Source organism: Pediculus humanus, genomic scaffold (genome assembly GCF_000006295.1).
Source record: "Pediculus humanus corporis 1103172108281 genomic scaffold, whole genome shotgun sequence".
Lineage (NCBI taxonomy): Eukaryota > Metazoa > Arthropoda > Insecta > Psocodea > Pediculidae > Pediculus > Pediculus humanus.
This window is the reverse complement of record NW_002987850.1, coordinates 792343-810160: the sequence shown is the minus strand read 5'-3', so window position 1 is coordinate 810160 and position 17818 is coordinate 792343. Positions and strand designations below refer to the sequence as shown.

General features: G+C 28.3%; 4 protein-coding genes across 4 annotated transcripts in view; 2 read left to right on the top strand and 2 right to left on the bottom strand.

Annotated features, from left to right (window-relative positions):
• Window positions 1-961: 961 nt before the first annotated feature.
• Phum_PHUM513000 (structural maintenance of chromosome, putative) lies at window positions 962-6006 on the bottom strand (the record flags this gene model as incomplete). Its single annotated transcript, XM_002431080.1, has 16 exons — window positions 962-1174; window positions 1263-1454; window positions 1535-1718; window positions 1792-1928; window positions 2008-2223; window positions 2306-2798; window positions 2869-3239; window positions 3319-3624; window positions 3690-3789; window positions 3865-4182; window positions 4249-4616; window positions 4681-4974; window positions 5060-5218; window positions 5291-5430; window positions 5513-5627; window positions 5992-6006. 16 exons carry the CDS (start codon window positions 6004-6006, stop codon window positions 962-964), a joined length of 3621 nt encoding a protein of 1206 aa, XP_002431125.1.
• Window positions 6007-7495: 1489 nt separating this feature from the next.
• Phum_PHUM512990 (class B secretin-like G-protein coupled receptor GPRoca2, putative) lies at window positions 7496-12414 on the bottom strand (the record flags this gene model as incomplete). Its single annotated transcript, XM_002431079.1, has 8 exons — window positions 7496-9722; window positions 9803-9991; window positions 10085-10193; window positions 10417-10487; window positions 10654-10703; window positions 10772-11511; window positions 11536-11792; window positions 11888-12414. The coding sequence occupies 8 exons, from the start codon at window positions 12412-12414 to the stop codon at window positions 7496-7498; spliced, it is 4170 nt and encodes a 1389-aa protein (XP_002431124.1).
• A 368-nt stretch (window positions 12415-12782) lies between these two features.
• Window positions 12783-13271, top strand: Phum_PHUM512980 (uncharacterized protein; the record flags this gene model as incomplete). The annotated part of the gene is made up of 1 exon (XM_002431078.1): window positions 12783-13271. The coding sequence occupies one exon, from the start codon at window positions 12783-12785 to the stop codon at window positions 13269-13271; it is 489 nt and encodes a 162-aa protein (XP_002431123.1).
• Window positions 13272-15199: 1928 nt separating this feature from the next.
• Window positions 15200-17818, top strand: part of Phum_PHUM512870 (Poly U-binding-splicing factor half pint, putative) — a gene marked incomplete at both ends in the record, with an annotated part of 5887 nt that continues 3268 nt past the window's right edge. The window contains 5 exons of the mRNA XM_002431077.1: window positions 15200-15218; window positions 15869-15940; window positions 16080-16237; window positions 17045-17103; window positions 17574-17787. Coding sequence (XP_002431122.1) covers window positions 15200-15218; window positions 15869-15940; window positions 16080-16237; window positions 17045-17103; window positions 17574-17787 — 522 coding nt within the window. The remainder of the gene's footprint in view (window positions 15219-15868; window positions 15941-16079; window positions 16238-17044; window positions 17104-17573; window positions 17788-17818) is intronic.

The following is a 17818-nucleotide window of genomic DNA, read 5'->3' as shown; positions in this document are numbered from 1 at the left end:
AAACAACAAATATCCTTTTTTTAGTGGAATATCCAATTCCATAATTAAAATTACTTTAACATAATGATTAACTGATTGTTAAAAACTTTTACATTTTATCAAATAAAAACCATCTACGGTTGTAACAATAAAAAAAAAATCCGTGAAAAAATTTTTTACAACGAATTGTTTTCATTCGACTCACTTGATTTGCTACTATAAAGGTCACGAGTGAAGAAGAGCAAAGCCATTAGCCAAAAAAGTCCGCCATATTGTTTTTGAATATCATTATTTAAAAAAAAAACCTTGAAAATACGAGCCATTTCTTTTCTCTAATAAATTAACTTATTAAATATATATTTTAAAAAAATTTAATTAATAAAATAAATCATAATAAATAATATTAAAACAAAATTTATTTCATTTCAAAATGTAATTATAATAATACCCTTAAAATATACAAAATGATTTTATATGGAGGATTAATATTAAAAAACGATTTAAATCAAACAGTTTAAAAATAATATAATAAATAATTACGACAGGAGGATCGGAATGAAGGTTTTTAAAACCCGTAAACATAAATAATAATTAAAAGTATAATTAAGTTAAGAAAAAGTAAGTAAAATAAAATTTTTAGTCTACTTTTTAAAAAATAAATAAAAACAATTAATTCAAGTCCTAAAAAAAAAAAAAAATATAAAATTTACCGAATAAGAAATTTTAAAACGGAAAGTCAATATTTGAATAAAATTAAAACAAATTAATGTTATATAAAATATTTAGAAATGCAAAAAAAAAATCAACTAAAAGTCGTTACACGTGTGATTAAAACGTAAAATGTTTTTTTTTTTTTTCATACAAATAACATAAAATCCGCCGGTGAATTGTTTTAAATGCATAATCCAGTTTTATTTTAGAAAATAACCCAAGCCACTACCAAATTAAATTTTTTATTTTAAAAAAATAAAAAAATAAAAATTTATCCGTGAGTCGTGTCATCTTCAACAAAATCGTAGGCATCTTCCCGCGAAACGCAATCCACGTGACTTACTTTATTCCGAAATTTGACTCCGTAAAATTTATGTGCATGTTCCAGTAATTCGGGACGAAACGTGGTCGTGATGAATTGAGCCGTTTTAGATAATTCGTGAATCATGTCTGCGACGGCTTTTCTATGTTGTGCATCCAATGCCTGCAAAATCATTTGTTACAAATCGTAGACCCTAAAGTTTATTTTAGTATGACGACATCAAAGCGGGGAAAAACACTATAAAATATACCTGATCGATTTCGTCGAATAAATAAAATGGCGCAGGATCGCATTTTTGAATGGCAAAAATTAGCGCGAGAGCAACCAATGATTTTTGACCACCGGATAATTGATTCATTTCTCTCATTTCTCCAGATTTTGTTGACGTAAACGAAACTTTAATTCCGACGCCGGTATACTCGTCCGCGGACGTGACGTCCAACTAAAAATAACATAAATTTATAAACGATGAGAACGGAAACCCATTGAAATTCATAAAAACGGACAAAATTCTATTCATACCGAAGATTCGTTCGTGGCACTAGAACTGCTCCTGTTGGAATGAATGACGAGTTCGCCACTTCCCTGAGGTACGAGCTTTTTAAAAACTTCAGAAAAATATTTCGCGACTTGTTTAAACGTGAATTGTATGGCTTCCGTTTTCCTCGTTTCCAAATGATTTAAAAGTTCTTGAATTTTTTCCTCTCTGCACAAATATACGCGCGTGAAAATTAAATCAGGAATTTAGGTATTTAAAAAAAAAAAAAAAAAAATCATACCCTCGATCGAGTTCGGCTTTTCTTTCGTAAAGTTTTTCTTTTTGTTCGGAAAAACTAATGAATTGATCTAACGCTTTCTTATTCACGTGACTGTATTTTTTCAGGTTGTTGTTTGCTTTTTCCAACTCTTTAAAAAGCTGTAAATAAATAAATATTTGTGTCGTGATGACTATTTTTTTTAGGAAAATTTTATTACATTTTGCACGATCGTCTTACGTATTTTTGATTTTGTTGCTGATATTTTTGTATCAGTTCAACCGATGGTACCGAACCCATTTCCGTTATCTTATTTTGAGCTTCTTCTATTTTAGTTTTCAATGCATTTTCTTTGCTTGAAATTTTCTCCAATCCTTTTGAATCTTCATCGATTTTATCCTGTGCGATTTTTTCTTTATTTTTCCATTCTTCCAAAGCTCCCTGTTCTCTTTTTTGCTGCCAAAAAGGGGTGAAACGAAAAATAATTTTAATACTCTTATTCGTATAAATGATTCAGAGACATTTTATATTTATTTACCTTATCCGTGGCTTCTTTCACTCTTTTTTCCATCGCTTTGAAATCCTTATTCACTTCCGCGATTCTCGCTTCCACGTTACCCAATTCGAGTGTGCAATTTTCCAATTGTCTTTTCCTATCTTCGACCGAAATTTCCTGTAGAGCTTGAATTAATTCGTCGTGTCGACGAATTAAATTATTTGTCAGTAAATTATCCAATTTATTTTTTTCAGCCTCCAATCTCATTCTCATCGTAAATGCTTCCTTGTTTTCTTGCGTTAGTCTCCTTATGTCGTCGTTTAATTGATCGACAACCTCTTGGTCTTCTCTCGACAGTTGCTCCATTAATTCTTGATGCAGCTCATTTTCCAAACCTTCTTTCGTAGTCTTTATTGCTTCCAAACTGGACGTGCATTGAGTGAGAGATCTTTCCTTCGGGTTCTTATACCTTTCGATACCTTGCAATTCTTCTTTCATCAACCTTATTTGACTTTTGCACTGATCGTAATTATCTCTGAAATTTTTAAATTTGTTGTAGCCATACCATTTTTTTTTTAATTTTAAGCATCATAAATTGTATTTACTTATGTTTGGCGTTTTTATTTTCCGTTTTTTGCAAATCCGATACCACGGCACTAATTTCCTGTTCCATTGCTTTCATTTCATTTTTAAGCTCGTTTAATTCATCCTCTATTTTTCGCATTTCAGTCTTATGCTCCGTACGCTTTTTCTGAGTTTCCAAACGAGAGCGAGAACTATTAAAGTATCCTCCGGTTAAAGATCCTTTGGAAGATACCTGATCACCGTCTAGTGTAACACAATCGAGGCCGGTGCTACGAGCTAAATTCGTGGCCGATTCTAAATTTCGACAAATGAGGGTTTTTCCAAACAAATATTTCATGGCTTTTTCGTACTTGGGCTCGTAAACTAACTTCGATACCATGGGAATAGCGTCCTACATAAATATGAATGAGAGATTAATATAACGAGTACTCGAAATCGGTGAAAATTTTTAATTGCGCACATTTTCTTACCTCCGTCTGCGGATAACTTTGCTCCCTAACTATTAATCGATTTAAAGGCATGAATGTAACTTCTCCAGGCAACTTTTGCTTATTCATTTCTTTTAAAATTTCCGTTCCCACTCTATCAGATTCGACTATGTGATGAAATAATCTGGCACCGGCTGTAACTTCCACGGCGGTGTAAATATTCTCGGCACAAGTGAAATTTTCGATGACTGGATTATAATATTTATCCGCGATTTCTTTCCAATGACCACCCCTTTCCCGAAACGTTTCTAATACCTTGCATACACTGTCTCGACCATTTAAAGTGGGCTGAAAATATTATTTATTTAATTTTTATTTTTGTACTTAAATCCCGGAAAAAACATGTAAATTACCTTTCCAGCTAATGAACGCAATGCTTGATCAGCCTTAGCGAGATCTTCTTTAGCAGAAGTTAATTGTTGATTCAACTGAGTTTCTTTTCGCCATAATTCTCTAAAAAAAAAATTAATTTTAAATTTTAAGCATTAACTAACATTAAGTTAAATATTAAATTTTAAAAATATTTACCCTCTTTTAACTTGTAGTTGATCTTTTTTCTTTTTTATTTCGTAAAAATCCTTATTATGCCTATCGATTTCCATTCTGAGTAATTCCATGTCTTTTGTTCTCCCTTCAATTTCCTTTTCTAATTCCACGGATCTCTTGGCATCTTTTTCCAAATCGGCAGCAATTTTATCCCTGTGCTCTTCTTTGTCTTTTATTTGTTTCCTTAATAATTTCAATTCTTTTTGAATCCACTGATCTCTTTCTTCTTTAGACGTAAACTGAGATCCCCTTCCCTGTTTAGCGTACAATTCTTTACGTTTTTGTTCTTTTAATGCTAATCTGTGTAAAATAAAATATAATTATATAATATATTAAAATAAATTATTTAATATAAAAGATACTTACTCCCTATTGCAATTTTCTTCTTTTTTTTTCATTTCTTCATACTGAGGTTTTATTCTTTCCAATTGTTTTTTTTTCTCATCAATTTGTTCTTTTAATTTATTTAATTCCGATTCAGCTCTTTCTTTGGATTTATTATCCCCGGAAACTTCATCTGTCAAATCTTTTATTGTAAGTTCCAACTTTGTTTTTTCTTTAAGGAGTTGAGCCTGTTCAGAACTTAATGCATCTCTCTGATATTTTGCCTCTGTGACATCTTTTTTCGCTTTACGTAATGCCTGACTAGCTTTATGAACTTCATCTTGAGACTTTTTCAACTCGTTATTAAGCTTATTTTGAACTTCATTTGAATTTTTTCTGTGATCTTCCAGCTTTAAAAATGTTGAAAATGTAATATAATATTATTAAAAAAATTTTAAATTCTATGTTTTATACCTCTCTCAATTTTTTTTGAGCCTCTTTTAATTCTTTATCAAAAATACAATATTCTAATGATCTTCTAACTTTATCCCATTTTTGGTATTCTTTTAATTCTTCCTTTTCTTCTTCTAATGTTTTTAATCTTTCATCGATTGTATGCAAAAAATCATCAATTTTGGCTATTTTCGTTTTGGTGTCTTGAAGAATGTTCTGAGATTCCTCTCGTCTTTCATCATAAACTCTTGTTCCAGCTACCTCTCTCAAAAGTTTTAGTCTTTGAGAATCAGGAGCTGTAGCCATTTGATTAATCTGATCAATAAAAATTATAATTAAATTGAAAAAATATCTTTGTAATTAAATTATTTAAAATAACTTAATTATAATTAAAAATTACCTTTCCTTGCTTAACTATGTAATAAGGATTAGACCTTGAAAAACCTGCCGATTCCAAAAGATTCATAACATCCTGTCTAGGCACATTTTTTTTGTTTAAAAAGTAGGAATCTTTTTTGGCACCAATAACCCTTCGAAGTGGTACTTCATCTCTTTCTATCTATAAAGTAAATATATATATATAAAACAAATTTTAAGGTGAAACTTTTAACAAAAAGATTTTAAAACTTACTGGTATTCTGCCGTCAGAGTTATCGAATAAAATCTCGACATATGCTGTCATAACTCTTGGTCCTGTTCCTTCGTGTAACAAAGCTTGCCTTTGTTCTGGTCTAAGATGAGAAAATTCATCGCTGAGTACAAATTGAATTGCTGAAAAAAAATAAATAAAATATATGTTATTATGTAGATTATATTAAATCTCATTTTAATAATTATTAATAGTTTGGCTTACCATAAAAAAAATTACTTTTACCAGACCCATTACGACCTACTACAACATTATGCCTGTGATCGAAAGGCTCGACAACTGTTTGTTCTCTATAACTTTTAAAACCTTGTATAATAACCTGTAATTAAAAACGAAACTATGATTAAAATTAAATAATAACTCCTGACAAATGTTTAATTTACTTTAACTACTGTTTAAAAATCAAAAAAATAAATTAAACTCAATATAATTTTATTTGAGTATACATTTAATTACTATTATATTGTTAAAACTCTAAAATTTTTAAACATAATTTGTAAAATAAAATTACTTAATTATATTATTATCCAATTTTATAAAATTTAAAATAAGCTTCAAAGTAAATTTTAAATTATTTTTAAACCTACAGTGTAAAGTATTTATAATGAAAGAAATATAAATTTGTAAATAAAAATAATACGGGGAATAATTTACAATAAAACATAGATAACTTTAAATAATACCTGTTTAATGTACATGACTTTTGTCTGATTGATAAAAATTTCTTTTTAAAATAACAAAAACATTTCTTTAGAAAGCTATCATTTCAATTATTAAAAAAAAAATAAAAACCAAAACAAGCGTACTTGTTACAAAATGGCGGAATCCGCTCTTACTATTGCCACGACATAATATTCAATTTTCTTAACTAAAACTTTCGTTTTTGAAAAAAAATTTAAAATTCGATATATTTTATTGAATTTAAAATGATTGACAATCGCATGATATTTTTATTTCTTCAAATAATTAATACAAATCCAATTCTTAAAAAACAAAAAATTATAAAACTTTCATTTATCTGAACATGATTATATTTAAACGGTGCATGCAATTATACATGCATCTGCGTAACCATTTTTTTTTTTTTAAATTTCCAAAATTGATACAAAAATATTAAAAAAAAAAATCAATAAATTTATTTATAAAACTAAATAACGGATTAAAAAAAAAAGTCTTTCTACTTAATTAAACATTTACAATCCATTTAATTCTTTTTTAATTGTTATTAGGCATAAAAGAAATCATTAGCCAAAAATCTATATAATAATTATTATTATTATTATCTTTGACAAGGTTTATTAAGTATCATTCAGTAAATACCATCATTTTTTTTTAAATTATATTTTAATCCAATATAAATTTTTATAAAAAAAAAAAAAAATCACAAAAATATTAATTATTAAAACTTATTCAATAAAAAAGCAAAAGTTTTTCTAATATATAAAAAGCTGCCTTTAAACTTAATTAATTAATTTTTTGTACCTTGATTAACAAAGCATAGGCAGGCACAGGCACATTTTAACTTAAATACAAAACCAACCAATTTTTAAATTTTTTTTTATATTTAATAAAAGCCATAAAAATTTATTCACATTTATATTAAAAAAAAAAATATCAATAAATAAAATAATACTGTCAAAAAAATTTTTTTTTTACAAAATATTAATAAAATTTAAACTATTAATAATAATAATAAAAATATTATAAAAAAATTAAGAACGATATAATACATTCTTAAATTTACATGATTAAAAAATAATAATAATGATTAATACATTGATTTGCATTTTTTTTTTTTTTTTTATAAAAAACAATTTCATTATTTAAAAATTTGATTTATAATAAATATTTTCAATGTAAAAAAAAAAAAATTTACATTCTTATATATATAAAAAAAAAATAAAAAAAATGCTGATTCGTTTAAAAATATGATTAAAACTTCAAAAAAAATTAAATTTATAAAAATAATAATGATAATAAAAAGGGGTATAGAACCTTTTTTTTTTTTTGTAAAAGATGAATTCTAACTGATTTAAAAAATTATTATTATTATTTACTTAAAAATATTTTTTATTTATTTTGTACTATTGATTGATACTGATTAACTCATTGTTACTGATTCAAATTTTTTAAAAAACTATTTGAGTATTTAAAAAGAAAAAATTATAAAAAATTATTATTTGAACTTTAAACGCTTGTTTCTTTTTTAGTTTTATCATTTATTTCGTTAAAATTAATCAACGATTCTTTTTCATTTTCACATTCTGATTGAATCGACATATTTTTAACTGAATTACAATTATTTATTTGTGTATTTAATACATTTGTACATTGTCGTGCTGAGTTATTTAAATTTAAAGAGCTATCAGTCTTATTATAAAGTAATAATTCATCATCGAATCGTTGCGAATCCGTATTTAAATTAAATTCGTCTATTTTTTTATTAAAAGAATCGCAATTTAAAACGTCGTCTGTCGATATCATTGAATTATCATCATTATCATGTTCGTTCGAATGGCGAACGTTGTTGCATTTATCCGAAAAATTATAACCGTTGTCGTCTGCATAATGAGAATCCACGTTTACGCCGCATTCGCAATAATTCATCTCGGAATTGATATCCGAACAACTGTTTTCTCCCAGACTGCATTGAAGTTCGACGTTGCGATAGTTTGATAAATTATTCAGGTCGTTACAATCGCAACACGGACTGTGACCGACCGCGGAATTTTCCGACAGGAGTTCCTTGTCGGCATCTTTTGATATCGCGGGAGAAAATGTCATGTCTTCCGATGCGGACAATTCATCCACTCGACTCAGGCAACAGTCGTAGGAGGAAACGTGACCGTTGTTGGTTTTTACCACGGGCAATTTACCACCCATTTCTTCTTCGGCACCAATCACCAATCTATCCAATGGTATTTTATTCTCCCCATCGCTATCGGACATCATTAGTTCTCCGTTATTTTTCTTTGAGGAAACACTCTTTTTTATCCTTTCGTTCGGTAAATGATTGTTTCCGGAATTTAATTTACATTTGTAAACAAAATGATTTCCGTCGCCTTTTTCGTTTACGTTTTCCATATCCGAAGAAAGGAAAACGGCACTTTCTGCACTTGGTCTCCAAGTTCTCCTCGCCTGTGACGCTTCTCCCTCACTCGTGCCACCTCCATCTCCTCTTCGTCTTAAACCCAAATCGTTTCTTTTGTTCCGTCTTTGTTTTTTGAAAAATTTACGAGCAACTATACTCTGTCTCGGATTGTAAAATGCTTCCGCGCAATCCGGACCTATTATTTCACGATAATTCGGTACGCTGATATTCGATCGGTACATTTGTCTGTGCATGGCTACCAAATTTACATTGTTTGCAGTAGAGCTGTGAACACTCATCGGTTCTTTTAAGCTGTCGCAATTATTTAATTTTTTAACCGCTTTTATTCTATTGCTGTTGTGACTATTCGATTTGGCAGTTAAGGCTGACGAATTCACGCTTGACGAAGACAAAGCAGAAACAGTATGACGCGCGTTTGAACCATTTGGAATATTAACAGAAGAAGTCATTTGAACATTTCCATGAGTATCGGACACGCTTCGACTGCGACAGCAATGAAATTTTTGACCTTTGAAAACTTTTTTTAATATGGTCCACTGTGAACGTACATCGCTTCTTGCCACACAGTAAAAGTATAAAATAAAAGCACCTAAACAAAAGGATAGTAAACAATACAAAATACTGCAAATCTCTTGCTGGTAAAAAAAAGTATTTGGCATGTTTTCTACAAGGGAAAGAGCGGCTAAAATGCATATAAAACAATACAATAATAATACGATAATGTGAGCTTTTAACTGAATTATGGGAGAATGCTCAGGATCTTCTATATCATCAGAATCTGTCGTCACGATACTTTGGACGCTTCTTCTGTCAGTCGTATTCAGCACAGGAGGAACTTCTAATAATTCTAAATCGACATTTTCCGTTCCTTGAGTCCCTTCGGACAACTGCCCATTCAAATCATTATTACGAATTGCACATAACGTTAAAATATATAAGAGAATCAAAAAGGAAAAAAGCATGCCTGCTGGTACGTAAACGGCACTCAATGCGGGACCGAATTCCAGAAAACAAAATTTTCTCCCAGCGTATTCTTTTAAATTAACAGCTCCCGAAATTCCACAAACAATTAATCCTATTCCCCATCCGACTAAGTAGAGTCCCAAAATTGGTTTTTGAATGGGTGCTCCGGGAGGAAGATCATCTTCAGGAGTAGTGTCTAATGAATCTGCTTTGGATAGCCTTTTGTACATGTTACTCGCTGAAACGGTCATCCACAGAAGAGTGGACAAAAATAAGTAATGTAAAACTATACCGATGCTTTGACATAAAGCAGCATTTCCTGTCTGATAAATTCCGCAACTAAAATAAAAAAAAAAAAAAATCAGTACTTCACTGAAATAATTTTCATAAAATCCAATTAAAAAATTTACTTTACTCACCTAAATATAAAACACAAAAGGGATATCGAAATCCAAGTATTTACAACTGCATGTTTGGCTCTTCTTGACATTTGAATAAAGCTATGAGATATTACATATGTTATAAATGATGTTAATAAGCACACAATTAAAATAAATGAACCTGTATATATAGCAGGATGGCACAATCGTGATTTACCGCCATTGTAACTAAAAAAACAATTTTTGAATGACGTCACTCATAAATAACCTCTTAAATTTTTAAAGTTTGTCATAAAATTTAAGTGTAATTTTTTTATTTACCCTCTTGAATATTCATACAGGTATCTTGTGTCTTGAAGTAATCCAAAGTATCCAAACCTATTGCAATGAAATACTACCATTCCATGTGTATAATGTGATGATTGGCAACCTTCTTCAATCCAACCTCCACTACCATTATTTGCAAATTGATCCCATAAAACAGGTTTTGCCAATGTAGTGTATGATGAGGGTGGAACCCTTAACATTAAGTAAACAGGTTCTGTCAAGTTTGTAACTTCTACTCCGACTGCAAAAATATTTTAAATGATGGAAACCGCAAAGCATTGTATATGCTATTCATACTACAATAAAGATCTTACCTAATTTTGAACCGATAACGCAAGAAGTAACATCTTCATTTGAGTTAGATAGACTTGGAAACAAATTATTATTTTCATACATGCTAATAATTAATTGCCAAATATTATGGGTAAGCTTCCCTTGCATCTCTAATTGTGTAAAAAGAGATGCAGGAATTTGAATTGAAGCTTCAATTATTCTATCAGAACTTTCAAGTAAAGTTCTATTACTTGTCGAACAATGAAAAAATTTTTTAGGAGCCTTCCCACCATGAGTATTTATATACCAGATGCATCTTATCCCGGAAAATGCTCCTGTACTTCCAAATTCTTCTACGACTAAATTTGTTTTATGTGATTGAAAATTAGGTATGTCTTTGCAAATCACTTCAAGAGATTGAACTAATTTAGAGCATGATGCATCTTCCTTTTGTGCATTTTTCAAAAGATTTTTAGATAATTCCATTATTTTGGCCACTATATCTACTAAAACATATCCTAAATCTTTTTCTTGTTTCACAAACATTAAGTAGTTTTCAATAGTTTTCGAAATGAAAACAATATCCATTACATCAGTCAAGTTTTCTCCAGTACCGGTGAAATTTTTTAATTTTAATGCACTGTCCAAAACACTTCCTTTGGCAATAGATAAATTAACTTGGGAAAACTGTTCCAAAATTCGAGTAGTTTCACTGACATAAGGGCAAAAAGTTGTGTTTAAATTTTCCCAAAACCCTGCTTCGTTGCAGCTATGAATTGCTCTTGGCTCAATTTTTTTCCCTACAATACTAAGTTGTTTCACAGCACATGGCAGATCAACAGTAAAACCGCCAATAGTTTTTGGCCATAAGTACATTCCTTTGTTATTTTTTGTTTCAGTTTGTGGGCAGTATTTACTATCATCTGATAAAACTATTACTGAAATTGAGCTTGAATGATTCCCTGATTCTGATAATAAATGACAGTGCCAATCCCCACCATGACTCTTTTGAATTTTATCAATTTTAAGCTGGCTTTCCACGAAACCATTTTCAACAACTGACTGATTTTCAATTTTTATCTTATCAAAATAAGATGTAGGATCTTTATTTTTCCATGACCAGGTAACTTGTGCATCTTTACCTTCATCTCTATTTTTTCTAAAAGTGTGACTCCTACATCGAAGATTAAGTGAATCTCCTTCGAAAACTATTTGATTATGCATAGGTTTCAATTCTAATTTAAATGATTTCGAATAAAAACTAGATTCTTCTTCACAGTCTAATTTTAACTTTCTTAACAAAATTTCTTTGTTGGAATGAGGAGATTTACATTTAGGAAGCTGCATCAATTTAATTAAATTGTTTTTTGACCATTCTATAATCCATATTAAAGAACAGTCACAATTTAATGGATTTTCAGAAATATCTCTGTAAAAATAAAATTTATTTAATTTGAAAATTTTTATTCAAAAATTATTTCATTTTAATTTCAATGACAATTTATAAAATAATATTTTACTCACAAACTTCTTAATGATGTTAAGTAGTCGAAAACTCCTCTGTAAACATGAGTAATTAAATTGTTATTTATTTTGAGTCTTTCAAGATATTGTAGTGGTTCAAAAATTTTTTTGTGAAGAATAGAAATTTTATTATTAGATAAGTCTAATTTTTTTAGATTTGTAAGATGTATAAAAGCTTTATCATCAATTTCCTCTATTCCATTCTTACTAAGGTCTAATTTTTCTAATGAGATTAATTTTAAAAATGAATTTTCTAAAACAGTGATGTTTAGAGCAAGTTCCAATTGTAAAATATGAGGTTCCACCTCATTTAATTTTAAATCCTCAATAAATAATTTTTCATAATGATTTCGCCCGCACTTTACTTTTGACCATTCTTCTGAGGAAGATCCGCTATCTTTAGCACGAATAATATTACAAGTGCATTTCGCAGGACAATCCACAGAAATTTTTTGCTCAGCACGAATAATAATACTGTTTTGAATTATAAAAAATAAACAGTAAAACCATATTTTCATTAATAACATGATTAAAAAATAATTTTGATTTATTTATTAAAATAAATTTTAATTTTCTTATAAACAATATCTATTAAAGTTATTATGAACATTTTGCAAAATCATATTTATTGCGAATACAATATATCCCATTATTAATTTTTATAAAGCTTTTCCTAAAATTTTCATTGAGGTAAATAAAAAATCTAAGTTAAATTTGTTTGTCAACACTACAATATCTTCCGACGCCATTTTGTTTGCTACTAAACTTGGGTTCTTGCAACCCAATATATTACTTCATTAGTACAAATTTTGGTCATAGAGACAAAGGAAATTGGTTTTAGTTGTCTGCATTTTCTTTTCTTTTTTTTTTTTTTTTTTTCTTTCCTTAACAGTGAATGGCTTTTCAATGTTACTTTAGAACGTTTAATTCACTTTTACGGCTTGGCAAGTGTAATTTTTTAAATACAATCACTAAGTGCGGTTTTACATTAAACGTTGAAAAAAGTCGGTTTATAAATAATTACAATAGAAATCCTCTACTAAATTTAAAAAGTTTAAGTAGGTATTTATCGGAAAATAATTTTAGTTCCGACTCAATAAGTGGTAAACTTTACATCGAATTCACTTGTAAAAAGTGTAATACGAGGAATAAGAAATTTATGTCAAAGATTGCGTATAAATCTGGCGTAGTGATAATTACTTGCGAGGGTTGTCAGAATAATCATTTAATTGCAGACAACTTAAATTGGTTTACCGATTTAAATGGTAAAAAAAATATAGAAGAAATTTTACGTGAAAAGGGGGAATCGGTTCGGAAATTACTGTCCGAAGACGGAGTTTCTGAAGTAGTCGGTGAAAATTCGCACATTTTACTCGGCAAATAACATCAAAGGTGCTAATACAGGAACCGGATATTTAGACATGAAATATTCTATGACGTAATGTGACGCCTATAATCGATCGCAATTGTTAGCGTTTATGATTAACAATGCCTTTCTTTTTTAAAATATGAAGTGATTTTATATCTAAGACAATACAATGATGGGATTTTCTAACTATGGTACCGTAAATGGAGGTAGCAGAATGGTTCGTGTACTTTATTTTATTGAATAATTCCTACGAATAAATTTTGCATTTTAACTTCAAACGTGTCTATGATACTAGTAGCGGTTTATACAAATTCTACTAAATTTTAGCCATTAATAGGAGTAATTAATTTAAAACTGTACTTTTTTTTTTGTACTTCATATGTGTTTATTATGAACATTTAATATTTGATTATTATTATTATTATTTTTTAAAGCAATTTTTCAAATCGATACAATTTTGCATTTTTTTTTTTTTTTTTTTTAGCCCACAACAACTCAGCCTCCCCTTCCACCAATGCCTCCACCACCTATAGAAAATAATGCAGAAACTCAAATCAAAAAGGGTGAAGTTGAGGGAGGTAAGTTTAGATTATCAATTTATTTATTCTTCTATTAAAAAAAAAAAAAAAAAAAAAATTTGGGGTAATTTTATTTTAGTATACATGTTAATAAGGTATATATTGTAACTACTATCAAAATCTTATTTAAAAAAAAAATATCTATTTAGTATATTTATTTCTTTTTTACTGTATTTTATTTTGTATTAATGTAAAATCGTGTTATATATTATTAAGTCGCAAACAATTTATTGTTTAGATCACTTTATGGTCATTTTTGTGTACACATACATAAATTATCTAAAATTAAATGGTTTAATTAAAATGTAAAATATTTGGCAATACTTTTAATTTTAATTTGTTTAATAATTATAGTATAAAAAATAATCGAAAGTAATGTAATTGTTTAAAAAGTTTTATTTACCAAAGAAATGTTACAATTGTAAAGTTTTAAGATACTGTATAACATATTGTATAAATTCAGAATATTGAATGAAATTTAATATTTGGAGAAAAATAGTTTTTTTGTTACTCCAATTATTAAATATTGTTTACTTTTTTTGGAATCGATAAGGAGTTTATTTTTATGAATTGTTAAAAATTTATTTACACTAAGTAATGTTAGAATTATATTTGCAGATTTTAGTTTTTCATAGTTTCTAAGGTGTTTTTGTATTTATAAAATAATTTTGTATTCTTTTTTTTTTTAAAAATATTGTTGAAAATATTATTGTTATAAATGTATTTTATAATTAAATGAAATTATATTAATCATCGTGGGAACTTGACAGCACATTAAGTTATTTAATTAAGTATTTATTGGTGATTAATTGTGAGATTAAACATTAGAAGAAACATAAAGTTTTAAATTCGAGAGAGATTTTAGAGCAACTAATTATACTATTAAAAAACATGATGATAGCACATTATTAAATTTTCTTTTCTCTCTGCTTATTGTTCGCAGATGGTTAGATACGCTGTTGTAATGTTTTTTGGTGCTCCAGAAAAGAAGCAGCCTCTACATTTGGATATTATTTTTAACTGTTTTAAGAAGCTGTGATATTAAAAAAATTTTTTGTCAATTGTTCAATCTTTCATTTCAAAAACTTGTAACAGTTTTAAAAAAATGTTGATATTATTTTCACGAATAATGTATTAATAATGATGTTAAAAATTTTAAATTTTTATACTCTGCTTACAAGTTTCTGAATAATTATATAATCACAGTCTTGTTTTTTAATTCAAATTGCTATGGCATTTTTAATCGGTTTTTGTTCTTTCTCTTTTGTGTTTTTATGGGTAGGGTTGTCATGTTGAGATGATATGATACAACCATGATGCGGACTACGTGATTGAGGGGACCTCCTTCACATACCACCATCTGACATGACCCTTTTTGGTAAAGGTTAATTTGTATAAGTTTTCTGTTAGTAGTCAGTTTTTTTCTAAATAAGAATCTTTTCTTATAGCTAAATGAATGTGTGGAGACAAAAAAAAAATGATTTTAAATAAAGCAAAATGATAGGATTAACAACAACAACTTGACTCGAATTTGGTAAAATATATTTTATTTAGATTCTTAGAGAAAAAAACTGAATAAAATGTTCGTTTAACAGTGACAACAATTAAAATCATAAGTGCTTTCATTGATTTTATCAGGTGCTTATAAATTTATAAGCATTTTTTTCTTTTTTTTTTTTTTTTTTGTAAGAAATATACATTTTTTTATAACGTTTTAATAATAATTTATAAACTTTTCTTACATTTAAGTTTATGTATTAGGTCTTAAGGTCTTTACCAACAATTTGAAAAATAAATTCCGTATCTATTTATTTATTTAAAAACGTAACAAAAATTGTTTTAAAATGAAGAATGAAAATAATAAATAAGGGGTTGAAACTTTTTTATTATCATAAATTCTCTTATATTGCTAGCCTTTATTCTTTATTAATATTATTGGTTATTACTTAAGATAACACAAACGACATAATAATAATAATCGCTTTCCCTTTTAATTTAATCAAAAATTTAATTCTTTTTTTTGTATTGTTATAGGAGAGAGCATAGCCTCTGAATTTCTTCCCGGACCGATCTATGACCTCAATCAAACTGGTGCTCTAGTACCAGGTGAGTTTCATTCATTATTTTACTGATTTTTCGTTCAATAAGTAAAAATTTTCCCTGTTGCATTTCAGCTTTAGCCAAATCAAAATTATTGTTAAATTTATAATTATAAGTTAAAGGACGTATGATATTTATTTTATAGGCCCCGGTGCGAAGTCAGCCTTGGTCAGTGTTTTAGGAGGAGGTCTTCCCAAATTGACTTCCGATCAAGAAGAAGCTGTTAAAAAGGCAAAAAAATACGCCATGGAGCAAAGCATTAAAATGGTTTTAATGAAGCAAACTTTAGCACATCAACAGCAGGTAAAATTTTTATTCATTTATTTTTTTTCATTTTTTCGTTTGAAAAATGTTCCTTTTTCACGATTATTATTTTTTTTTTTTTCCTCATAAAAATTACGGTTAAAGTTTTATTATTATTATTATTATTATTATTTAAAAGGAAAATTATAGCTTTGATGATGATGAAAAATATTTCATCCTTGCTCGCAAATGTTTTTTTTTCTAAAACAAATGACGAATATGTGGGTCGCCTGATGAACCTGAGGTTTTTTTCAGGCCTGAAAAGCTACATCTAACAACCCTTTAAAAAAAAAAAAAAATTATAATTTATAAAGATTAGGTTAATTTATTACCCGTAAAAATTTTTTTTTTTTTTTTTTTTTTTCTCTTCTCCACACTCTTTTAATATTTTCCTGGTCCTTTTCTAGAAAAATAAGCAACACCTACGGCAACAATGGATCCTTTTAATGTCCAGGTTAGCCAATCCATTCCTAAATATTTTTTTTTTTTTAACTTTAAAAAAAAAAAAAAAAAAAAGTAGTATTATTTTAGAATTGTCCCTGCCCCCCCCATAACCCTGTTAAAATTTATGTAAGTAATATTATTAACTTACAAAAAAAAAAAAAAATTATATAGTTTGTTCGCTTGAAACGCTGCCATTGCGGCTTTTTTTTTTTTTTTAAAAAAATATTTATTAACTATAATAGACAAAAAAAAAAAAAAAAAAAACTGATGGTTTCTCATGAAAATTCCCCGTTTGTACGAAATACAATATGAATAACTCACGAATTATACTGATGGAATGTGATTTCCGTGATTCTTTTCCAGCAAATGGCAAGTCAAAGAAATCAAGTTCAAAGGCAACAAGCACTCGCACTTATGTGCAGGTAAGTAAATTACCTATTATTATTATTATTTCCGTAATTAATTAATTAATTAATCATAACATTTAGCTTTTTCTCCAACAAGCGAAGAGAATCATTTTAACAATATTTAACTTTTTTTTGAATTTAGAATGAATTATTTTTAAATACCTATCAGGTATTTATGAAATATGATAAAATTTTCTAAATATCACAAAAATGATGATTTGAAAAAGAATCGATGAGTTAAGCTCCGAATCATTTTGACGATTTGACGTTGCTTATCAATGATGTTTTGCTGATAAGATATGATTTTGTGGTATTTAGAATGTTCTCTCTCTCTCTCTCTTTTCCCCTTGCCCCTCTCTCTTCCCCTCTCTCGCTCATCTATCGATATTACCCTGTGCTTGCTTGCTTGCTTGATAATTTTTTTTTTTTCATACTTGCTCATCATAATAAAAAAAAAAAAATAATAAATTGTGTATATTTGTTAGGGTTTACGTGGGGAGCATAAGTTTCGAATTGAAGGAGGATACTATACGTCAAGCATTTTTACCATTCGGACCCATAAAATCGATAAACATGTCGTGGGATCCCGTGACTCAGAAACACAAGGGATTCGCATTTGTCGAATACGACATACCGGAAGCGGCTCAATTGGCACTAGAGCAAATGAACGGGGTTATGATCGGAGGGCGGAATATCAAGGTAGAAGTTCCCTTACCTGATCCGTTTTTTT